This window comes from Pinus tabuliformis, chromosome Q (genome assembly GCF_031772625.1).
Source record: "Pinus tabuliformis cultivar Carrire ecotype Pingquan chromosome Q, CPIR1, whole genome shotgun sequence".
Classification (NCBI taxonomy): Eukaryota; Viridiplantae; Streptophyta; class Pinopsida; order Pinales; family Pinaceae; genus Pinus; species Pinus tabuliformis.
Genome location: NC_142296.1, coordinates 438,496,632 through 438,523,501, shown reverse-complemented (window position 1 = coordinate 438,523,501; position 26,870 = coordinate 438,496,632). Strand labels below are relative to the sequence as shown.

The following is a 26,870-nucleotide window of genomic DNA, read 5'->3' as shown; positions in this document are numbered from 1 at the left end:
CTAGTGTTTTAGTCGATTCTGATGTAAAAGTGATTTGGGAATAACTTAATCTAGTTAGCTTAATTATTTTATTACAAATTACTTGGTTTACTAGATCATATTGTGTCGCAAATGGGTTATGTGTCTTGAGGGTCTAAGACAAATGAGTATTCCCTCTTTGAGTCTTGTAAATGCAGAATCTTATGAATTAGAGGGTCATAAAAATATTATATCCCATCATGTATAAATTAATTAATTTTTCTGGAAAAATAAAATTAAATCCTAAGCCAGAAAATTAATTAGTTAGAGTCAAATTTAAATTGTCTTAGGAAAATAAATTATCCAAATGGAAAAATTCGCAGGTCTTAAAAGAGTCAAAATTTAAAGGTCCGCCACCAAGGGAATATTGTATATTTCAAGGAAATTTGGACCCTTGGACTTTGGTGGTTAAGTCAAAGTCAAATTTTTAAGAAAATTAGCTTGAAATAATTAATTTTGAGCTAATTAAAATGGAATTTAATGATAAAATTGAAAATTCCTCAAAAATAAAAAATCAAGGGCCAAGATTAAAGGATTTTGAAGTGTATATCAACGACTAAGATTATTTTGATAGGGATCAAAGAAACTAGCCGTTATTTTTCCACTTGGAGGATGTATCTATAAATTAGAGAGTTAGTTGTGTCTCTAGTCATTTTGATCTCTGGCTAGAATATTGTTGCTGAAGCATTTGTGTAAAGTATTGTCCCGCTAGGAACTATTTTTCTTCTATAATAAAAGACTTTGAGGTGAACTCGAGGTGTAATTGTTCATTGATCTGTGGTATGTACTGACTACGGGCTTCCTATGTTTGGTTTTATATGATTATTTTGAGATAATACATAGTGATTGCAGGTACTTCAGTCCTTGGTCTCGAAGTTCACAGATTATGAACAATGATCATTTTGCTTGGATCCTAAGTTTTTATATGGTGTATTAAATTTTTGCTAAGGCTACAGTGTGCATGGATTTTCTGAAGCATTTTTAGCCATTCATCAAAAGAAAAAATATAATAAAAAAATATTTCTCAAAATCTATTGGAAACCCTTGTATAATTTGTAAAATAATTTTGTAAATTTAGATTGTAAATTATTTTGCTAATTGTGGTTTGGGAATTTTAGATTTTTTGTATATATTTTGGGTTTGGTTGTTGTATTTTTATTTTTTTGTACGTTGGATCAAGGGATAAAGTGGAAGAAGAGATAGATCTAGGCCCTTGAGGGTAAGATCTAGGCCCTTGAGTGTAAGATCTAGCCTCTTGAAAATTTTGCAAGGCTACCCAATAAAGAAATTTTGCAGCAAAATTCAGATTCGAAGATTTTTTTTTGAAACATGGGTTTCACTTTTACAAGCATCCCAGGCCTAGATCCAACCCTCCTAAGGCCAGCATCTCCCCTCCTTCGCTTGTGTCAGCCTCAAGATCCTATGCGTCATTTTTTAAGGCCCTTTAGGGTAGGCCTTTGCCCCTAGAGGCCTCAACCTCTCTTTCCTAGCCTAGTGTTAGGGATTTTAGGCCTTGAAAGGCCTAGTCGTGGGCCCTAGGCCACACAACTGCCTTCCTCTAGCCTTAACAACTTCCCTTTAGGTAGATTGTTCTCTTTTTGGCCCTAATTTGCCTCCTAAACCCCAACATCCAGCCTTAGGGTCTCCTCCTCCTCTGGCGTTGCATCCTTTTGGCCTTCTCTTTCCATTTCAACCCCCGATCTGCCATCCTAGGCTCTTTATCCCCCAACGCTGGCCTTCCTTGGCCTAATGTTGCCCTTTCCTTACCCTGTTTTGCCCTAATCTGCCCTAAAACCCTCATCTGAATTCTCAAGATTGATTCCTTAGTGGTTTTGCAGGTTTAAGGTCTCAAAAATTTTGATTTTCAAGTGGCATCTTCATCCAAAATTTTTGGTCCACTTGGGCAAGCGCTTCTACAAGGCTTGAAGCCTAGACCTCTAAACCCTAGTTTTATCTTTTTTTTTTTATTACAATAGTTAAATTAGCAATAAATAAACCCTAAGATCACATGCTACATGGTCAAAATTGTTTAAAACTGCAAAATTTTCATTTTCATGAATTTTGGCCACTTGGGCACTCTAGATATAGCTTAGATATATTTTTATGATCGCTGGAATTTATTGCATAACTGAAATTTCAAATCTAGAATTTCTGAAGCATACACTTAAATAGGGTCAAAATCTAAAAAAACTCCAGTTTCAGTGAATTTTTATTATTTTTGGGCATTTTGGGCATTGTCTTTAGCACTGCTAGCTTGCTGATCTGTCGTTTATTTACTGCTATAATGAATATTTCAGATCTGAAAATTTGCTGAAAAATACATCTTAAAGGGGCTAATTCATCTGATTTTTAACTAAGTTTACTTGCTAATTGAGCATATTTTTGTGACATTGAACAAACATAATCATTGTTGAATTAACATTTACTTACTGCGGTGATAACTTGTTTACTGTGGTCATAACAATCACTTGTTGCTCTTAAAAGGATCATTGGAACATAAAGTGATTAAGTGTTTTCATATTTTGTTCCTAACATTTATATTGTGAAAGTGGCTAACATTGTGTGTCTCTTGTGAGTTTATGTACTATAAGAAATCATACTTCACATCTAACAAAACTCACTCACTAAAAGCACTTAGATCATAATTCAATCTGGTGATAAGCCTCTTGGGAATATTGGCATCTTCTGAATCTATATTAATCTCTCTTTAGCATTGAGTAATAAGATCACACATAATCTTGTTTTACATCATTGGTAAATGTGATTGACATCTAAATTGACAAGTAGATAAGTTGATTTAATTGGTTAAACATCTTGTGGAAATTTGTTGAAGTTTGCACTCGTATCTCTAAGCAATTTATCTTGTTCAAGATTTCCATCTCATCATTGTTAAGTACTCTTGCTATAGGATAATTCACAATAAGTACTTAAGTAATATTAGCAATCTTAACTCAAGATAATCCGGCTCATAATCTCTTGCACAAGCATACTAAGTCTAGATTGCATTAATAATTTAACTCCTAGCATAGGATAGGTTGATAGAAATTTAGGACAACCCTTCTCACCCAGCTTGAGGGGCCCAACAACTCTTCAATGGTTAACACGGTGACCTTGCAGTCGTCAAATCCACAGTCTCTGCAACGTCGAAGGTACCGGGTGATAGGAGTCTAACAAAAGGTATTGTTAATTAGGCTTTAGCCTACTTCCTGTTTGCCTCATTCCCATGACCTACCTTGGAGCCTGGCTTCAAAATAGTTAAGGGAAGGTTACACTTAGACTAGGCATATGATTAAAATGAACTAAGATCACTGCATCTCACATAGGTCCTAGGATTTTGCACATCATATAGGTTAGTTAACCATTCAAGCAGTGGGTGTCCATCCGGTCATTTGGTTCCAATTTACCATAAGCAAGAATTGCGACTCCATTAAGGCACTGGTCTCATACTTTAGAATCCAGTCTAAATAATAATCTTGATTAAATTGAACCAAGTGGCTAGTCCACTCATCTATGTCTCCCAAACAAGTTGGTTTTCGTTCACCTCATTCCATAGGGACTACCCCCCATAGCTTGATGTTGGGAGACAACTAGAACAAAGTGGGTGGGGATCAGAGCGACAACCCATGTCCTGAGCATTGTCGCGGTCCCTGTACAATCTGAGAGACAACACCACCTACCACTTGATGGATGTACCATGGACATGTCACCCCTTTAAAGGTTTAAACTACGTAATAGGGTCATTTTTTAACCCCTTTATTGAGCTTTGAGACACTTGTGCATGCCAAAGCCCACTATGGAAGGGTATGCCACCATAAAATGCCCATTTGATTCCACGATTTGTAAACTCTTTTACTTGATTATCCTAATGATTTGTTTTACTAGAGGGCAAGGGGACACATTGGATCTTATGCAAGATTGTAGGTGGGCCTCCATTTGGAGTTTGGTCTCCCTATACAGTGTCCAAGCCCTCCAGAGCGTCACATTGACACTTGTAGGGTGAGCATAGAGAGCCATGGGCCTCCACCATAGCAGAGAGCACTTCATGGATCCCCAACACTATTAAGTGATTTCTCTTGTTCCACCTTTTGGACGAGGATGATGCACCTGAATCACCATGCCCAACCGGCTTCACACTTGGCAAGGGTTCTAGGGTCCAAATGAGGATGTGTCTCACCGAGGGAGACAAAGGGAGGGCTTATGTCATCATCCTATCCCTTACATATGGTTTACAAGCATTATTGATCCACTTGGAGACCCATGAAGATGTCATTATGCTCCCACACCCATTTGGGGACACCACATGTGACTTGCTTGGATATCAAGGGGCCAACCCCTCATTCACTATGTTTGGAGCCTATTCTCACACACTGACACACTTTGGACTCCACTAGACCTTCTCAATGGCCCAACGACTCATCATGTTTACTATTTTTCCCTATTGAGAGGTTTATCTTTCCATTTTGAGCTATCTTGGTGGGCTTGTAGGAAGAGATGTTATTAGCACATTATTTTATTATTTGGGGCTTAATTAGGCCTAATTAGGAAAATCAAACTCTCTAGGAAGGATATAAATTGATGAGAGACTCATTCATTCCTCTCATCATCACTTGGATTGGGGTAGCAGCTCTTGTGAGAATTTCACATTCCATTTTGGAGGACAAGTTTGGTTTCATGGCTGAATTTTGATGTTTGGATACTTTTTTCTTGGTCTTGGAGCTTAAAATTTGTCTTTATTTTGATCATTGGATATACTTCCATTTAATTGCTCTTTTTCATGCTTATTCGTTACATTTACCTTGTCACATGAATAATGTATGGGGTTTTCACTCTCTAGATCTAAAATTTGCCATAATTTATGTGAAATTGTGGAAGTTTTGGAATTTTGAATTGCTACATATATTACATGTGCCATGTATGATGAATGAATGTTCCTAGAGGTTTAATTTCATTGAATACACCTTGATAAGTCATCAATTCTTGTACATCGAAGTATAAAATCCTTTGGTAGCTTCTCTCATGCCCTAATTTTCCATGCAAAGTTGCCTAAAGGTCTCCTTGATTGGGTTAAGTTTCTCCAAATCACAAAATCACCTTGACTCCATCTCTCCCAAAGGCAAGGCACTGATCTAACCATTGGTGATCACCTAAAAGAATATTTTTTCTCACATTTTCTTCTCCTTCTAGGCCTAACCCTAGTAGGTCACCTAGGGAATCAAGTGAATTTATTTGTAGCCATATGAAGCCTTTGATTTTTGGTCCACTACTACACTGAGGTTTTTTCAAGTGGTCCTCCAAATTTGAGCTCGATCCAACGGTGGAATCCCGATATATTGCAAGCCCTAACTCAGGAATCAATTCTCTCCCCAGGTGGCCTTGAGTTAGTGTCCTCATTTGGATCATTACATTTGAATTCCAAAAGAAAATCATTCCTTTGGTCCTATTCTCCTCCCAAACTCGGTCAAGCCTCTCTTTGTTGATCATCTCCACACCCCTGACCTAGTTTGAGCCTGCTTGGGTTCTTTGTGGTCCCATAACTTCATAACTCACATTCCACAAAGATCAAATAGAAAAAATTTATCCTTTAGGATTCTTAGGTCTAAGACACCTCTTGTTAAAGAATATTCTTCAATCCTAGGTCTAGGTATCCTCATAGCCCTTCCTAGAGAGCTAATCACCTTGCTTTCAAAGCAAGCAAGCCAATTATTTGATCCTCTCTTGTGAATAGGCTTTTGGAATCACTCCATATCTTATCATTGACCCATCTATTCTTGTGATTCCTCTTATATTGGGACTCCTCCCATTAGTGAAAGTCCACAAAGAGTAGGGAGCTTTAGCTAAGGTGATAGTGGGTTATCGCTCCATTGTTTCCCCTTGACCTAGTAGTTTCTCTATAAGATCCCTTCTGATGACCCCTGCAAGTTTGAGTGGTAACAACCACCTAGGCCTGCAACCTACGACTACAAGCCCACAAAGGCTTGTGGCCAAGGGCAAGCCCAAAAGGGTTAAAGCTACCAAGAAAAAGGCCTTTAAGTCCCATGACTAGAGGGAAAATCCCTCAAAGGGGCTGTCGCTAGAGAAACAAACCCTATTAGGGCTGCAACTTGCTTAGGAAGGGCCTCTAAGGCTTGCAACTAGCCTCCTAGAAGCTCTAAAACCCCAAGACACCACTGCAATCACAAAAAGTCACAATTCTTACCTCAAACCAATGCCAAACAAGAGCTACGACTATCCTTTCTAGGCTAGTTGCTGAGCAAATGTTGCTTGGGAGGGCTAGACCTTTTACCCTCTAAGGCCTAGATCAACTCTCTTCTCTTGAACAATTTGGCCAAAAAGACTAGACAACCCCTTCAAATGAGCTGGTAGCCCCTCAAACCCTAGACATTTAGGCTAGATGAGGCTAATGGCTTCTTAAAGTCAAAATCTCTTCAAACCCTTGAGCCAATATACCTGTGAAATAAGAAATATAGAGCCAAGAACCCAATATATACAAAACCCCAAGAACCCCAAAACCCCAATAGCTATACAAGAAATAAAAGGTTCGTATTTAAAAATACAAGGGTTAGTGGAAAAATAAATTTACAAATATCTACAAAATAAATTTTGCTCTCATTAGCATAATACAATTTTATGGTACAAGTAAATAAATTTGAAGATAGTGAGAAAATAAATTTTTTATTTTTTTGCAAATCTCTCTTGCGTAAGATTTTTGTTAAATTAAGACTTGGAGCCAAACAAGGGTGTGATCCCCTCATAGTCTGTGAACCTGAACATAGTTACCGATCAAACGGGTATAACTACCTAGTATCCGTTTTTTTGAGGTAGCAAAAAATCACCTGATTTTGAAAAGTAGTGATTGAGAATACATTTTTTTTGGAGCATATTTTTGGCACTTTAAATTTTCTTACATACCAAGTATGAACATTTTTTTAAAAATGTTAATGATTTTTATGCTGATTTTGAAAAGTGTTAATACAACATCAACACAATTTTTAGAGGGCTTATTTTTGATGCTTCAAATTTTTTTTATGTATCAAGTATGAACATTTTTTTAAAATGTTAGTGATTTTCATCTTGATTTTGAAAAGTGTTGATGCAACATCAACCTTTTTTGTTTAGAGGGTTTATTTTTTACGGTTTAAATTTTCTAATGTATTAAGTGGATATTTTTTTAAAACGTTGGTGATTTTCATGTTGGTAATAAAACATAAAAATAAAATAAAAAACATGAAAAAACCATAAAAATGTAAAAACACACAAAATTAACTTGTTATATATATATATATATATCAAAAAATAAATTAAAAAAAGGAAAAATATTTAAAAAAACATATAATTTAAAGAAAAAATTAAAAATTAAAAAAAAAAACCAAAACATCTAAAACATTTTTTTAAATAAAAATAAAAAATAAACCGCATAATAAAAAAAATATAGCCCCGAGGGATAGCTCAAATGGTCGAGTTCCCGTTGATAGTACTCTCCCGGTTTGGGAGGTCACGGGGTCAAATCTCCTCGACGCCCTCGGGGTTAGGCCTGATATGGCCGACCGGCAGATCCCTTCGGGTGGAGCTGCCCCGCTTCTCTATGTGGACGTAGCGGCCACTCCGGTGCCCGTGAACCACACTTAAAAAAAATAAAAAATAAAAAATAAATAAATAAATAATAAAAAATATAAAAATTTAAATTAACCCCACCCCCCCCAAAAAAAAAAATTGCTTCGCCTGTTGGCCCAACCCGCCCAGGGGTGGCAGGGCCGATTCCACCTCTAGCCCTGATTTTTTCATTTATTTATTTTTATTTTTAATTTTTTAAATTTTTTTTTTTTTTTAATTGTCTAGTTTTTTAATTTTTAATTTTTTTAATTTAACTTGAAAAAAATTGTTTTTGATTATTTTTATTTTTATTTATTTTTTGTTAATTTTTTTTTCCTTAAATTTTGTCTATTTTCTAATTATTTTTTTAGTTTTTTATAACTAATATTTGTTTTTATTGTTTGTTTAAATTTTTAATTTTTACAAGTTAATTCGGTTTTTTTTTACATTTGCATAATTTTTTATTATTATATATTTGATTTTTTTGCCAATTTTTATTTTTTTCAATATTTGAATTTTCGTTTTTTTCTGTATTTTTTTTTCAATATTTGAATTTTTTATTTCTTTTGTATTTTTCATTTTTATTTATTTATATATTTATTTATTATTTTGGTGTTTTTGTTTTGTTTGTTTTTTTATTTTATTTTATTTTCTTTTTTCTACAGGGTCCGTGTCAATACTCGTCTGGCAACCTGATCTCATTCTGTGCAATTTGATAGTTGATTTTAAAATTTTCATTATAATGAATTGCGTTTTCCCCCACAATGTGTCAATTTCATGGTTGGTCTTTAAGTTTTAATTACAATATATTGAGTTCACCTACATTGCGTGTCAATTTTATGGTTGATTTTTAAATTTTTGTTGTAATGTATCAAGTTGTCTTATGCTAAGATTTTAAAATCACTATATATTTAATATTTAAAAAATAAATTACCCTTGGTATAATAACTTTGTTCATTCAGGGGTTTATTTTTAAAGATTTTTTAGTCATAAAATTTTTCCATATTGTCATGCTTGAAATACTTAGAAAACTTTATATTTTTTTGTAGTCATAATCCTTGGTTTTAATTCCTTGGTTGAAAAATTGTCAAGATTATAATATTTTTCTAAGTCATGATATTTTATCTTTAATATTATGGTTGAAAATATTTATAAGTATTTTTTCTTTAGCACCATGCGTGAAAATCGTTGGAATTTTAAGGGTTTCAAAGACGTGATATTTTAAATTTAATGTCATGCCTAAAAATCGTTTGAATTTTTGGGCTTTTCAAAGCCCTGATATTTTATCTTTAATGTCATGCTTGAAAATCGTTGGGAATTTAAAGTTTTTCGGAGTCATGATATTTTATTTTTAACGTCATTATTAAAAAATGTTGAAAATTTACCTGAAAAAAAGACTTTATTCCAACATCAACATTTTTCGTTTTCAGGGTGCTTTTTACATTAAAAAAATGGGTTTCACTGCCATTTTTAAAAAATGTTGAAAATTTACCCCAAAAAAAATATGTTATTCTAGCATCAACACTTTTCGTTTTCAGTCTATTTTTTCATGTTTTTTGGGGTTTTTTTTGCTAGAGTTCTCGTTTTGAGGTAATAATTCTTGTTTGTTGGGTAACTATGTTTTGGGAGGCCAAGGGCTGGAGCAACCTATAACTCAATGCACTTCAAATGATAGATTATTAAACAAAAGGGGTTTGATTCACACAATAGATCTATAAATTTGGAGATACCTGCCAGACTTCGCTAGATCTAGAGTGCTTACTTTTTCCCAACACCTAAAGCAAGATATCTGTGCTAATAGAAGTTTCTACTACTAGCAACTGAAATAATAATCAACAATATAACAGTTCAAAGCATATCAATAAATCATCCAACACATACCACAGATCAACAAATTAAAGACACCTTGAATTGAACCCTAGAGACTTTTTATTAAGTGCAAAGAAATTCCAGCAGAGTCTTGCTCAGTACATCAGATAATTGTTATATCATCTAAAGATGAAATGAGGAGCTTGATAGATTCCTTATATAGAAAATGAGAGAAGAAAATCTCTCCAAACAGAAAATAACGGCTAGTTGGGTTGATCCTCATGAAAATAATCTCATCCATCGATCATCATCTAAAATAACTTGATCTCCTCCATCGTTTAACTTTTATTTTTTTTAATTTGAGGAAAAATTCTTAGTCCAAAAAATAATATTTTGGACTTTTGTCTTCAAAAAATTCATTTTGACTTAACCATCAAGGTCCAATGGGTCAATTTTTCTTAAAAAATCTATCTTTTGTAAAAGTCCATTTTTCTTTTGGTGGAGGACCTCCAAAATTTAATTCATTTTTGACTCGCAAATTTTTGATGATTTTCCACTTGGAGAGAATTTAATTTCTCTCAAATTATTTTTTGACTCAAAAATAATTATTTTTTTGGCTAATTATTTTCTTTTTATTTTTTCTAGAAAAAATAATTAAAATGCTCAGGAGGGGAATAAATATTTTTTCCACCCTCTAAATGTGTCTATACTAAAATAATTTAGCCATGGTTTCTAAATATGGGTAGCCATGCACTAAATTATTCCTAGATACACATTTACATCAAATAATTACAATATCAACCATTAGAAGGGGAAATATACATTTGACATAGACCCTCAAGAATTTACCTAATTCTGCAACAAGACACTTGATCCAGTATGAAAAATACATAGACTTGATAAACACTAGGACTCACCTAAGACTTCGTCAATGAGTTCCACCCTAGCTTTGGGGTATGTCTGGGAGAAAAAGTCTGTCGGTTATCCATGTTTACAAATACACATAATTCAGAGAGGTTAAAAAACTCCCTAGGATGAAACCCTTTGAGAAGAATCATAGGGTTACCTAGGTGTTATTACATGGCTTAATAGTCATACTATAATCGTTTACAACATAAACTTGCAGAAATTGAGTTTACAATAATAAAAGTGATGTTGAATGATGACAATGATCTTTGAAAAAATTTGTCCACTGCTCTGTACTCTGCTTCTCAAACTGTTGACATGTATATGGTTAACATCTGGCTCTACTTGGGGACACATTTCTTTGTTGAAGGAGTGTGAGAATCTAGAATCATGTATCCAAGAAAACAAAGTAACATCAAGTTGATATCCACTCTAAATCAAAATCATCACACATATATATCAAACATGAAATCATCTATTGGAATATAAATCCTATTCTAACAATGAGACATAAATCATAAAACATAAATGTTGAAATAAAGGGGGTCTAATGACAGAAATAAAATTCTATGTAATGATGGAAATAAAACCTATCTAAGAGAGTAGGGTTAGCGATACAATACAAAGGATTCCTTGTTGAATCATATGTCATCCTTGTGGCTCAATCCGGATAAGTTTCCTGCTAATAAGTGGATCCATTCGCTGCATCACTGATGTCCCCTGCTGAATCCTGATTCTTTTGAGCTGATGAAGATTCTCGGTGTTATACTGCAAAGACTCATCAAATATCTTCCTCTTTCCCTTTTTGTTTATGAGACAAAATGAAGTGGATCTTGGATAGGTTGAAAGAACTTTGTTACAACTGCATTTTATTCTGTAGGATGTCCTTGTGCTTCAATTTCTTCACTGTCATACCTCCTTGGATTCTCAACATGATTCCTTCTTTCAACTTCCTTGTATAATCTGACCATACCACCCTCCACTGCAGGAATAATAACATAGAATAGATCTAACTGGATGTAACCTCCAAGATCAGCGACAAAGTTTCTTGATAGAAGGATTCCCCATACATCAGGTACATCAATAACAACGATATCCATAGTGATAAATATGTATGGGAAATTTACTAAAAAGACTTGTAAGTCTTTGATTACGCTAAGAACTTCAATATTCTTTGAATCCATGGAATATATATTATGATAAGGCTTGTATATTCTCAAATTCAACTGGTCCATAACCTTCTTAGTCATGACATTGGTTGAAGCTCCAAAATCTAATATATAGTTGTGCAACAAATGATCATTTACCATCAAAGTAAAAAATAAAGGTTGATAATCTTCATTCATCATATAATAGTTTAGATCTTTTAACTTTATTTCTTCGTCCTTATGATGATCATCAATCTTATCTTGTTGGGCTATGCCTATGGCTTTCTAAAATGCTACCCTTTGAGAATGAATCTTTAGGAGCTCTAAGATGGGGACAAAGATTTTTGCATTATTTATCCATGTGACCCAATCAATCTTTAGCCCTGACTGAAAAGTTTTAGAGGCAATTTGTTGTTTGTTCTGATTCTGATCTTTACCTTTCCTTTAATATGTGTAACCCTTCGAGTAATTTCTAAGATCTGTTCCTAAGATGGATTTTCCCCATATATCTGTGTGATTGGATCCTTTTCATCACTGAAATTATTGACGGTGAAAGATGAAGGAAACATTTCCACACAACAATCTTCTTTTGTAGACAAGGGAACCCCTTGACTAATTATATTAATTTGCTCGCTTGTTCGTTCATCAAGGATCCTTCTGGAAAAAACACAAGAGATTTCTTCGTGAAACTCTCATAGGTTCTGTAAAATGGCACAGACTGATCGAAAACATTGGTAGATTCTAGAGGATTAGGAGGATTTTGCTCATTTGAAGGATTCTTCTTTGGCCATGCATTCTTATTACCCCTGTTATTGTTGTTTCTAGGCTAAATATTTTGAACTTGAGATCTTTCCATTTGAATTAGCCTAGCTTGCATGGCATTCATTTCTCTAACATGTTCAATTTCATATCTTTAATCAACTGAGTTAGCTCCTTGTTAGGGTCATGGTCTACTTCCTTGAATCCTTTAGCCTTAGCCTTCGTTGGATCTCTTTCAAAAACAAGAATCTCAGAATGACCAGAGGCTTTCTAATCCTTTTCCAACTGCTCAGCTAAAGTTTGAGCAGCTTTTAAATAATTTGGTTTAGCATGCCTTATCTCATAGGAAGTATCAACCATGAATGCATCGAGATAATATTCTAGCAAATATTTATCTGTTGGTTTATAATCTTGATGCATGTCCTTAACAATGCCATTAAATTTCTTATTAAATTCATCAACGGTCTCATTCTAATTTTTCTTTATGTTGTTGATGGTTCTAAGCAAATACCTTCATTTGATTTTATCTCCATACTTATCTTTGAAGGCATTGATAATGGATTGTATAGAATCAAAGGAGTTTTCAGGCCTATCCAAATACTAGTCCATTGCATCTTCTTCTAGAGAAAGAACAAACAACTTCATCTTAATATCCTCATGATTGTAGGCAGCTTTGGTAGTATGCTTCACCAAGAAGGTTGTGAATGCTCTGAGATGGGCTTCAACACTGATTGCATTATTCCCCTCGAAAGTAGGCATCTTATCCAAACTGGATTCTGGGAGATCATGAGGTTGACCTTGAATGTTACAAAAGTTTTAAGGAGTGAACAAGTCCATGATGTCTAGCCTAACGGGGTCAGGGAAAAGCAAATGGATATCAGGGAGGGCTTCTTGTCCAAGAAATATTAAATGCTTACTAGAAAGTAATTTTTTAAACCAAGTTCTTTAGAGCCTTTTTAGGATCAGGAGTAGGGTTAACCAACCTACCAGGATTTATTCTAGTATAAGCTCTTATGAATGGATGAATAAGTGGAGTCGCCACCCAAATAGAAAACTAATCCAAAATTCCAGGTGCTAAATAATGGGCAGAAAAGATGAGTGAGACTAAGGATGAAAAGATTACACCGTGGTACCAGAAGATGTTGTGACGATGTCAGATTAAGGGTGAAAATAAAATGAGAGATGAATTGTTGTAAAGCCTAGGAACATAAAAATATATCCTCAACAACAACGCCAGAAAATCTATCGCTTGATGGGTTAAAGAAGATGATGATGAAAAGAGAAAATGTCAAAGTGCTGGAAACAAGAAAAAATTATCCATGACAACGGTGACAGAAAATGTTGTCACTCAAATTGTACACAGGAATGCGACAATGCTTAGGGTAGGGACTGTCACTCTACTCCCTTCCCTCTCTGTTTAATTTGCCTCCTAAATGTAAGCTAAGGGGGGTTAGTCCCTATGGATGCGATGATAAGAAACTTGTTGGGAACCAACAAGTCCAAGAGACACAACTAAACGACCTAACAACTTGATGAAAATTAAAGGCAAGTTTAATTATTTTGTACCACTTAACTAGATTTATTGAAATTGTTAATTAGAGACCAGTGCCTTAGGAGTCAATTTACTTGCACAATACGAATTAGAATTCCAAGTTATCGGATTAACAATTGTTGCAATATGTGAATCTATCCTATATGCAGTTCAAGTCCTAGATTCTAAGTGAAATGCAAAATATTGGTAGATTTTAATTAGCTGCCCTATCTAGGTGAATCCTTACTCTGTAATATCCCCAATTTTGTGAGCATGGGAGTCACTAACGAATTTTGCTCAATTTTATTAATATTAATTAAAAAGATGCAAATATTATTGGAGAAAGGTGAGTAGTATTATTTCATTCGAGAATAGCAAAAAATTATTATTTTATTAAATGGCGGAAAAATTAACTTAGTGGAAAATGACCCCCACTAATAACGTAATATTAAAAAGAGAGTCTAGAGGCATAAGGAGAAATTATAAAAGGAGGATGGACTCATTTTGTGGATTATCTTTTGGCTATTACACTTCATATTTCATCTTCTCTTGGATATGTTTACCACAAGAGCCAAAGTGTTGTTTAGCGCCAGGAATTCCTAGTGGAATTCCACCCTCATTTCAGAGAACTTCGAGTTTCTCCCTGGTGAGGTAATTTGGGAGTCCAATTTAGGGCTTCCCTTGAGCTTATTGCAGGAAGATGAACTCTGTGGATTTGTTGGGTGCATGAGGAGTTTGTGGTACAACTTTGGGAGTAGTAGTCGTAGGTTAGAGATTCCAGGCTTTTGGAGAGAGCTTTCTCTTGGCTATAGTAGGAGTTTCTTGGAATTTTGAAGGGAAAAAATTGAGGGAATCTCAAGGGCCAAATTTCTCTCACTTATGTAGTGTGCAAATCTCATTGACTGAAGCTTGCGCAGGAGAGAGTAGCAACAAATTCTGGGTGAGATTGGGATTGGAGAGAAAACCTGTTTTTAGAGGAGAATTTGTCTAGAGTTTGGGTGGCTATTCAACAGTTATTTGGCGCAGATTTGAGCAGAGCATTTTCAATAGTGCGCAGAGTCTACCTGGCAGAGCCATTTGTACTTTTTGGGGTTATTTGGGTCAGTTGGAATTGAGCCAAACCCTTTTTGGGCCCTTTGTTGGGATTGGTGTTTAGAGACTAGGGTTAATTTTTTAGAATTTTCTTAGTGATATACAGGGAAGAAACCCAATAGGGCGTATAGTCTGTCAAAGATTCGTTTGCACCATTTTGGAGGGCTTATTCATCATCAAGATTTAAGCCAAACTAAATCTGGATTTTTCAGGGTTTTGGGAGAGGAGTTAAAAGCTAAATTTTTAGAGTATTTTGTGGAGTATTCAACCCTAAGATCAACATTCCATCCAATGGCCTACAACCGATTATTTTTGGGTAGTGTGCAGGTAACTTCAAGACCATTCCTACCACTTGGGTCTGAGACAATTTTCTGGTTTCTGCTAAGCTTGCATAGCAACCCGAGGTTACAAAATTTTAGTGCATTTTATGTACTCTTTTATCATAATATTAATGAAATGGCTCAAATTGTGTTGCTAGACATTTTGGTGTTTTAATTATTGTTTATGAGTTCCAACTTATTTATTGCTCCTAGTCCATTGCTTGGTATTAGCTGTTAAATTCCAATTAGTAATATTATAGTGGTATCAGAGCATGATATTGGCTAGTTGTGGGGAAGCTAGCAAGATCATGAAGGTGTTGGGCATGTATGCATGATGATGGGTGAAACGATAGACAAACCCATGACTCAAGGAAGATTTAGTATGTAGGAACTCTGGGGTGGAATCTGTTTGAACGATGAGAGGTTGGCCCAGTTGAGGAATGTGACAGACCAGATCCATCCCCGTCCTTACAACAAAGATACTACAAGTGTGCAGGCCATGGGGGTGCAACCATTCACACCATGTAGGGAAAGGCGACAAAATCAGGGCACCAAACCTCCTCAGAAGGAGTGGACAACACAGGGGTAGTTAGAGGGTGAGACCAGGGGGGTGCTTCTACTAGTAGAGACCTAGGTTTAGATATCGAGAGCCTGACGAGGAGATCGAGCATGAGGCAGAGGACATGCAGGAGTGTGAGGAGCATGTAGATATACCCAGTGAGATGCGGGAGTCACCCTTGTTGGAGATCCCCTTGCTAACTCTGGTTGACACCTCAGTGGAGAGAGTAGAGCATATACTCAGAGGGCCATCTATTGAGGAGGTGCCACCCATGGATGAGGTGCCAAAAATCGATGAGGTACCCAACGTTATGACCGAGTTTCTAGATGATGATCGCCCACAACAGATTGATGAGGTTCCTGGAGACATATATGTCATTGACAAGGTGCCAAAAGACATGGAGGGGTCCAAAATTATGATCGAGTTTATATATGATAACCACCCACAATGGTTTCATCAATTCCAAGCCAGCCTTATAGCATTGAAAAAGGAGGCCACAATAGTACGAGAGGCCATTCTATGGTAGAACGAGGAGCCAGAGGGCATGAGAGCGGCTTGTGTCGAGTCAACGACCAAACTAACTCATGTTAGGGAACAATTGGATTCCTTAATGGTATAACTAGAGTACACATTGGAGTGTCGGAGCAACCCTCTTCAAACATACATAGATGGGGATTGTATCACTAGTAGGTTTCCTCTGCACATTGGAGAGGGAGAGGCAGAGTCACCTCGACATATTTTATGTGTTGACTAGGATGGTGAGATGAGGTGACATGAGCTGCATAGGGTGCAACATTCACAGGATGGAGGGCTTGTTCTGTGTACAGGAGTTTGTGCATTCGATTCCTCTCTTGGGGTTGGATGGCGAGAGATTCTGAGTTGGTACTTGGTGGAGTGGGTTAGGTGTTGGGATATATCCCTGGCCATAGTTTCGCAAGGGTCGTGGGTTACCAGAGGGGCTTGAGGGCCAAACTATTAATGGGATCCAGGTGGGATCCCCCATCACATTAGAGTTTTGGTTAGTGATAACAACAACTTTGTGATGGATTAAGTGCTTGAGCACATACACACTTTCAAATTTTCATCAGAGTTCCGAACGCCCCTACAGACAAGATTGATTGATAGGGGAGCAGGTAGATTTTGTGAGTTGCCATGGTAAGATGGCATGGGATTGTAGGAGGATCAACACACTCCGGTAGGGGTTGATTGGAGAAGGTGACATAGACCGACCACCAGATAGAGTGTTGTATGGGGATGAGGATTTTCGGGGGATATGTGGGGTGCAAAGGTCATAGAGCAGAAACACCTTAGTGACATCGCCATTGGCACTTAGGGAGGTTTACCTTGTTGGGTGTGTGTTATATTCTTTCCATGACTAGCTCCACGTGTTGTACATTGCGCTGGGCGCATGATCCGGATCTTGGGGGGAGGCCCCCAAGATCTAAAAGAATTGCAATGCTAGAAAGAAAATGACAAAACACACAATAAATAAAACCACAAAGAAACTTTTTTTTTAAATCGATAATAACTATAAAGGCTATATTGTGGCGAACCATCTGTCTTTTTACAAAATACGACTTGTTACTTATAGTATTTTTCAGTTATAATACCACGGGTCAATTCCATGGGTGAATGAATACCATGGGTGGATGTCACAATACCACGGGTCAATTCCATGGGTGAATGAATACCATGGGTGGATGTCACAATACCGTGGGTCAATTCCATGGGCGAATGAATACCATGGGTGGATGTCACAATACCATGGGTGAATAAATACCATGGGTGGATGTCACAATACCATGGGTGAATAAATACCATGGGTGGATGTCACTTACGATACCATGGGTGGATGCCACTTACAATACCATGGATAAATTCCATGGGTGGATGCCACTTACAATACCATGGATAAATTCCATGGGTGGATGAATACCATGGGTTGATGCCATTTTCCATTCGGATCAGCGCAGCGGGGGGGTCACAAGGGGGGTGGAAGCCCACCTTCTCTCCTCCCTGTTAGGGGGTTTGCAAGGGTGCACACATCTTCCACTTGTGGCACCATGTGCAGTTGAGGGAAACCTTGTTGTGTTCGATCCAAACCCACAATGTGGATAACAGGACTTGGGGGTTTTTCCCGAGGCGATGCTATGAGATTTAGTGCCTTAGGGGCACAATAGATATTCTCCAGTGGAGGAGCAGAGTCAGTGCACAAGTTGATAGCCACAGGCTGGGGAATGAGATGATCTTCTATAGGGATGGAATATTGTTCATCACTAAACCTACACTTAGGGAGTTGGTCACGGGGGAGACATGTACCACTCTTTCCACAGGGAATGTCGGAATCCTACATGAGCAGAGGATATCATGTATGACTAAGGAAATTTTCTAGTGGGTGTCCGAGTTCCAGACATTGCACTGGCAGATTATCGAGAGGGTGGATGGTAGACTTAATGGTGATGGTTGGCAAGAGAAGGATGGATCCACTTACACTGATTCAATTGTGACTATTGGATACCCATCTATTGACTGCATTCAGGGGGCATATATTTGGTACATGTGGTTTCCAACAATAATCAGTACTACGCAATGGCAGACATAAGATAGTTTAGCATGCATCAGATTAGTTCATGATATATAGAGCCTATATATTGATTACATGTAGGGACTAGAGACTAGGCACAGATAGATTCCAATAGTTGCCATAGCTACATCGCAACAGGTCTGGCTATGGGATCCATTTATTCAGTTGGTTGATAGATCACTTTCTCTCGTGATGAGTGAAGTCATAGTAGAGAGTGATCTAGTTCACTCTTGGGTTGATACATGGGGGTTCGTGGAGGCCTTCATCGTATGGCGAGGTAGGATTTCCATTTTGCTACACAAGTTTGGCGTGAGCTTTGGATGGGTAGGCTTTGGCATCATGGAGATGATTGGGTAGGATGTATTTGGCCTTTATCAGTATTTCACTGTCAGGCTCTAGGAGAGGAGGATATGGTATGAGCATGATGGGCAATCAGATGTAATCAGGGTGGCCCATCATTGACATGGTGACATCTTTTTGAGATTAGCATGGGACCTTCGTATTGAGGGATTCATTTATGATAGGATAATGCATAGATTCAGGGTGACTCAATCGCACATTTGGGACCTCGGTATTGTTTGCAGTGACAATTTGGGTCAACAAATAGAGGGAGCACTTGTTTGAGAATTGCTTGAGGAAAAGCAATTTTTGGTAGGGAGGACTGTAATATCCCCAATGTTGTGAGCATGGGAGTCACTAAGAAATTTTGCCCAATTTTAGTAATATTAATTAAAAAGGGGCAAATATTATTGGGGAAAGGTGTCTAGTATTATTTTATTGGAGAATAGTGGAAAATTATTATTTTATTAAATAGCGGCAAAAGTAACTTAGTGGAAAATGGGCCCCACTAATAAAATAATATTAAAAAATGAGTCTAGAGGTATGAGGAGAAATTATAAAAGGAGCATGGACTCATTTTGTGGATTATCTTTTGGCTATTATACTTCATATTTCATATTCTCTTGGAGTTGTTTAGCACAAGAACCAGAGTGTTATTTAGCACTAGGAATTCCAAGCAAAATTCCACCCTCATTTCAAAGAACTTCACATGTCTCCATAGTGTGGTAATTTGGGAATCCAAATCAAGGCTTCCCTTGAGCTTATTGCAGGAAGATCAACTTTGTGTATTTCCTAGGTGTAGGAGGACTTCATGGTACAAATTTTGGAGCAGCAGCCATGGGCTAGAGATTCTGGGCTTTTGGAGAGAGATTTCCCTTTGTTGTAGGAGGAGTTTGTTGGTAGGTTGAAGGGAAGAGATTGAGGGAATCTCTAGGGCCAAATTTCTCTCATTTATATGGTGTGTAGAGATCCAAGACATGTGTCATTTAATGATACTGCTAGGAGGCCCAAGATTCTCAATGCTTCACATGTTTGTGCCAATATACCTCTCTAAAGGGTCTAGGTACCTATGGAGTAGGTGCCTAAGACCTGGGCTCTTGGATCACTTGACAAGAACAACATGGATTCTAGTGAATGCAACTAGTCATCTGGGACCAAGATCATTAATTCATATAAGTGAACCAAAATTGAATGTTACAAGCAATTTAATACTTCAAACAAGCATCCCCTTCCAAAATTAAGACCCTAAATTCGCAAATATGTTTTTTCCTTAGGTAGGGGTGGCTAAAGGTCAACCCTATTAGGTGATTCCAGCCCCTTTAGGGAAGTAACATTTCCCTGGTCCACCCTTCAATTGATAGTTGTTAATGAATAATAATGATGGTAACAGAGGGGATATGAATTCATGGCCAAGTTCCATGGCCAAAGTAACCAACTTATAGTGTGTCCACATCTTGAGTGTATAGATGTGAGGAGGAATCATTTGTGGATGCATGAGTTAGCAACTTGGCCTTTGTTTTTCCACCCCTCTTGTGTGCCTTTTACTTCTTGATTTTACTTTGTATTACTGCTTATAGCTCAAGTGTTAGAGCTTGCTTTGTATGATATAGTAGTATTACCCCTTTAAGATGAGTCAATTTATCTCTCATCGGGTTTTGAACATGCAATGGGTCCTTTCTTTGGTCTAATGGATCAATAAGTGCTCAGGAGTCGGGTGATGGCCGTATGAGCGAGGTAGAGTTCATGATAGGCTTTTGCCCATGTGCTAATCTTTATGTCCCTAACCATCTTTTGTCTTTTGATTTTTCTTTCCTCTATTTGTTCTGGCCATCTTATGCTCTTTCCTTTTCTTTTAGTTGCATCAACCTGCAAGGGCTAATTTTCTTGGCCCCACCCAAGCATGTGGACATATGAGTATCAAATCCCAAGGAACCAATGACAAGTTGAAGTATAAGAGTGAAGGTGAGATATGGGATTGTAATGTAAGATGGAAGGTGTTAATTATGATGTATGGGAAGATGGAACTACACTATCTCAATCAACGCTTCCCAAATAGTTCCCCCTCCTATACCCACACCGCCTTAAGGGAGGTCCCACTAGATTAAGATCAAAGATTAACCCCCAAAGTAAGGCGAGATGACAAGATCACTGTAAAGTCTATCAATATTTTGGACCACCCCATAATCCATTCTAAATGCCCAAAAACAAACAAGCATAAGCACCCAATTGCAAAATGATAAAAGTACCTTTTGAGTGGCATCCCTCCTTCGTCCAAGTGCCAATGCTAGATGGGTGAGAAGTAAAAGGTTGACGCAAGTGGTGGAGGTATATGGAATATCATCAACGAATGGAGGTTGGCAATGGTTGTTCGACTGGCTATCAAATGTAGGAGAAAAGTTTTCTCCTATGGAGTTACCCATTTTGGTGGGTAATAGGTCCATCATTTATGGACTATCTTTCCAGGTAAAAAAATACAAAAGGAAAGCATAGATCTTTATCAATTCTAATGAGATTTCATTCATACATTAGGGTTTGGACTTTCATATTACTCACTACTCATATATGAGAATATAACATCTCCACATACAAGTGAAGAAATTTGAGAGAATTATGCCTCTTCCCTCTTGCAAAATTTCCTTTTATAGTGATTTGGAAATTATTTTGGATTCACTTAATTATGGTTTCTTGCTCATAGTCTTTTTTAAAAATTTATTTTTTTATTCCACTCCTATTTCTATCAAGCACACTTTCAATTTCAACATGAAGAACCCTCAACTATGATCTCACGCCAAACCACAAAAATCCTAGATATTTACATGTCATGCTCACTATTTTTAGCAACAATAGTGAAGATCCATTTTCAGTATTTTCCTTCAATCTTGCATCTTTAGGGTCTATTCCACATTTTCATACAAATTACTTTATCCTTTTTTTTAGTTTCAAAAGCTTTAACCTTTAGTTCATCTAAACAATGTTTTGAGATTTTCACTAGTGTTCTCTTCATTATGTCAAATATTCTATCCTTTCTTTTGCCTTAAGCTTTTCTTGAATTAGTTGATTTTTCATTAAATGCAAGGTCCAATCCTTTCTACCATGCTTTTCGCCAATGGACCAATTACATGACCTTACATATGGATGGAACAACTTAGCTCATATTCTTGTGGAATTTTACCTTAGTTAAGCCTCAACAAGCACTCTAAATTCAAACTCAATTGAAACTATGTTCAAGTATCTTGATTTTTTGTATTTTATATTCCCATCCCTTCCCTTTGGATCTCAATGCTCATATAGTTTTTCTTTTTTTAATATAGTATATATTTAAACTAAATATATGAAAAAACGGTCATTCATGTAACACCTTTATTATCTTTTCTTTTCATTGCAATTCAGGGAAATGGTTTTCATGACTAAGATTTCATGTTTACTTGATTTATTTCATGCAGATGAGTGGAGCAACTCATCTAAATCTTTCACTTTTGACTTTGGGTATGTGGGCAGTGCTTATCCGCACATTCTTTTATCATGATGCGGTGAGTGGAATTAATTTTGGAATAAATTATTTGAAACAAATGCATATAAAGTTACATTTCGGGGTTTTCATTGATAAGCATGGTATGCATTTACATTTTGAGAGTTCTAAATAACTTATTAAAAATTATGTGTTTTATCTATGTAGGTTGATTGGTTGTATTATGTTGCTTTTGGAATTGTTGTTGCTGGCCTTACCATCTATTCTTTATAGTAATTTCTCAACCTTCACTTTTGTCTATGTGTTTTCCAAATTATTCATATTACTCTACAATGAAAATTATAAAGAAAATAAATATATATTTTTCACAAAATATTTCATACAATTCTACTATAGGAATTACAAGTAAAATAGGTTGTATGTTTTCACAATTGATAATGCCTAACATATAATTTTCATTTTTGCAGTGGTGATACAGAGAAGGCTATACCAGACAATGTGAATGAGATTGATTCACTTGAAAGTATACCATATACACAACTCAATCTAGAGAGAGCCACAGAAACATAAACATGATTCATTGAGTAAAAATGTGCATTATATGTGTTCAATTGTTCAAATGTCCATACATTGAGATGAGATAGCGCAATTGTATTGCATCAAGCTACATCATTGTTAGTAAATGGGTCGACACTATTACTAAATAGGTTGTATATGCATACTTGATATTTTTGTGTCACCAACACAAAGATCACATGATACTATGTAGCTATGTATTTTACCAAATCAATTGTATAATGGTTAACATATAATTACTACATAAATTATATCAATCTCATTTATATGCATCAAAAGGATGCAAGGAAAATTTGAAGAACTTTAACAATGACATATCTTTTTTGTAAATTTTATACAGTAATATATAAATGTCTAATTTTTATTTATATAAAAATAAATATGCACTTTATAAGTGTTCCATTTCTTTTAAGTTGCAGTTGAAGTTTTATTTCGTGCATTTGTTGTAAGAGCTTAATATAACAAAGGATATGACTCCTAGCCTTAATAATAAGTATCATGGTATATTGTTTTTTTTTCAAATTTAGATTTAGGTCAGAATTACTTTTTGGTCTTAAATTTGATCCAAAACTATTTTAATTAGTTAAAATCTCAGTGAAAAAATATTATAACTAAAAACTTTAAAAAGTATATTAAGTGTGAAAATCTACTCTCTAAAAAACTACAAATAAATTAATTAGATGAATAAATTTTATCATATCCAATAATGTAACTACATATTAAAAATTCTAATATTGTGAACTTTTTTCATGTTCTAAGAAAAAAACATTTTTCACTATCTTTTATTTAAATTTTACTTAATCCGTATTAAGATTCCAAATTTCAAATTTTCCAACTACATTTCAAAAAAAATAAAAAATGGTTGATAAACTGTCCCCCCCACATATATATAAGGATTCAATGAGATTTTATGCGAATATGTGTGTGAAGTGGAAGGTTGCATTCATGCTCTTATTTTATAGATGGTTTAATATGTAATGGAAATATATTATATTTAATAGTAATTGCTAATATTTATGCAATTTTTATTTTATGTTTTAAATGGGTTTATATGAAATAAATTATAAATATGTATTTATTAGATTAAGTAGGAATGTTGTGTTTATTAAGTTTATTCAATTAGTTTGAATGAATCTTTCAAGGTAAAGTTTGTCGTGAGGTTTTAATTTTAGATTAAATGTGGTTCGAATTCTACTGAGACGAATTAGATTACCCATTGTTATTGTGACTAATGGTTAGTCAACCTCCATTGAGATATTATGAGGATGAGAGAAATGAAGTTTTTATTAAAAGAAAAAAGTATTAAATTGAGATATAAATGAATTATTATTATATTTTTTACAACAGTTTTTTTAATATATTTTAATGTTTTTTTTTTTTTTTTTTTTTTTTTTAAATATCTTAAAGGCTATATGGGATGACTTAACATTTCGGTGATTATTTTTGATCAAAGTGTTTATAAAAGTGAATATTATAGGTAGCAAATTGTTTCAAAGTAGAATGTTGTAAATGAGCCTTTAAAGTGATTATAAAATGGAATAGGAAGATGTAGTAGTGGGATAGATATTTAAATTTTTATTTAATTATTTTATGCTTTTAATGAGACTAAATTATTTGATTAATGTGAGGTAATTTTTTAATGTACAATGTTAAGTTATAATATTTAATGGTGTGAATAAATGACTTAATGTTATCAGAATCAAATTAGTTATCGAATTGGTTGGCCCCAAAATTGGGAATTAGCCCTGAACCAAAAACACTTGGAAACAAATTAATGTACAAATTTTGGAAAAAAACATATATATTCATGTGCATTCATATGAATCCAAACCATTATAATCAAATAGCAAAAAAGGGTGCAAATAACCAAAATAGCACCACGTGCAATCCATCTCTGAACCAAAAATACATCAACAAAGAGGATAACTAGCCTCTAGAGTCCAAAAATAATCATGCTACAACAAATACCTACATATCATCAAAATAATTACCTATATTGGGATTCTCATCATCAATATCACTCTCTAAGCATTAAAATAAGATAGAAAAAGCTTAACATGTCAAATTGAGATTTTGTTTGAGTGACAGGTACATTTTAATTGGGGTCATGATAGAGGAGTTCGACAATCAATGCCACCAACATTGAGGTACATAGAGGGCTTAGTGCTCTTGATTAAATGCTAGTTACAAAGCGTCATACATGACAAAATCCAATGGAAACATTGCAACTCTCAATCCAATTTTGTTCCACTTGTCGTATCGGTTAGGGCCTTAAAATGACCAGATCGTCCAATTCAACTTGTTCTGGTCCAATTTTGATAACAATGAAGTGAGTTGAAACACTAGCAAAAATAATAATTTCTAGGTACCAAAACCAGGCTACTAAGCCTTTAGACCAAAATCTTTAGAGAAAACGTTTCATGATCAACAAGATTAAATGTGTTGGGAGAAAGGCAACAAATAATCCCTTAAAGCAAGATGAGATAAGATTGGCTTTGATGAATGATAAACATGGACTTGACTTAAGGTATATGAAGTGTTACACCTATTTCAATAAGTGTACCTATATATCTTTTGCAACATCTTAAAGACCATTGTATGCCCAAGGTCATGAGCCAAAATCCATGTAACAACCATGTGAGGCCTTGTATGTATCCTAGACCTTTTGTCATGTTGAGTTAGTTTGTTTTTGGTTGGACCATGACATGTCCCTTTAAATTCATCTTGGAATCCTTTCATCCTAGATAGAATTGGAGGGCCATGGATGAGGTTATATTTGGATTTATGGTATTATGGGGGCCTAGCTTTGTAGGGGTGATCATCGGCGTATGGGCTAGTCCAACCCATGTCAAGGTGCACCTATGTATTTCCACATGGTTATGAGCCTATAGAGTTTGTAGGTGGCCTTGGATTTGGTTTCATATCCCCCATATGTTTCTGAAACATGGCAGTCTCATAGTCAATGAGATTTTCATGCTTCCCAAACAAGTTTATGTTTCCCAATGAAAAGTGGTCCTGGAAGTCAAAAATTTAACACAGTGTTAGATTGCAAAGCTCAGTGAGACAATGAAATGCCACATAGAAATTTTCATTTGATGAAGGCATTCTAAAGATATGAACTATCAAAGTTGGTCAAAAATAGGTGTTATAGGTTTTTTAGGGTTAAAATAGGGGGAGCGTTGGGAAAATATTCACATGCATTGCATCAAAAGTGGTTTACTCATTAATATTAACAAAACATATGTTTCATATTTTCCAAGTTCTTGAGGGAATTAGAGATAATCAAGTTAGGCATGATGATATGGCATGACAAGATTATGGGTGGCATAATAGGGGAAAACATTGACAAAATTTGACATGTAATATGTCAAAATTGGTCTATAGAAAAAGAGGAACAAAACCCGTGTCTTGGATTCTCCAAATTCTCAAGGGTGTTAGAGATACAACATATGAAATGATTACATGGAAAGTAGTGATGATGTGGCAACACATGGCGTAATTTGGTCAAACGAATCATGAACCAAATGAAATAAAGTTGAGTTACAAAAAATCCAAGTGGAAAAATTAGTAAATTTAGCTACGCATTAGAGATCTAGAAGAAGGTGGTCAAGTTCAAGTTACTATACATGGAAAAGTAAAGTCAAAGAGTGAGATAATTGTTCGAGGTCATCTAGTGGAACGTTGTAGCACTAAAAGTTACTATTGTTCATAATTTTGACATTCAGGTTCTTTGCTAGTGGAATCTTGAGTTTATTGGGCTGTGGAGTCAATTCAACCCCTTGGTGGGCAATGTCATGAATTTAATGTAGTATTTTATTAAAAAATTACTGAGTCTCCAACATTTGGATGACTAGTAAATATTATTTTCTAGATAGAGTCAAATTAACCGTTAGATAGTTGTTATCTATCCATTAGAAATAACTTTTATGAAAGACTAGCCTCTTCCCCAGTAAGCGTTGTTGACTGTTAGATCATTTGATGTCATAATAAAAGAACCCAGTTTGCAAAAAATATTCTCTTATGTATTGGGTATTGAGTTGATTCTTTTATTCTCTTCCTTCTTGATTTTTTTCCTTTATCACTGTGATTTTATGAAATTTGTTTTGCAGATACACTTCTTCACTTACAAAATCAAGGTAAAGATCCATTGAGGGACAAATAGTCACATGG

The 26,870-nt window shown here is 35.5% G+C and overlaps 1 protein-coding gene across 4 annotated transcripts in view; it reads left to right on the top strand.

The window, feature by feature from the left end:
• Window positions 1–23,008, top strand: part of LOC149220101 (uncharacterized) — a 492,965-nt gene extending 469,957 nt beyond the window's left edge. For 3 of the 4 annotated variants that reach the window (XM_089382722.1, XM_089382721.1, XM_089382724.1), the window contains 3 exons: window positions 22,099–22,185; window positions 22,332–22,396; window positions 22,592–23,008. In XM_089382722.1, coding sequence (XP_089238848.1) covers window positions 22,099–22,185; window positions 22,332–22,396; window positions 22,592–22,694 — 255 coding nt within the window. In that variant the 3' untranslated portion in view covers window positions 22,695–23,008. The remainder of the gene's footprint in view (window positions 1–22,098; window positions 22,186–22,331; window positions 22,397–22,591) is intronic. The other variant, XM_089382723.1, reaches the window with a different exon arrangement.
• Window positions 23,009–26,870: the final 3,862 nt, after the last annotated feature.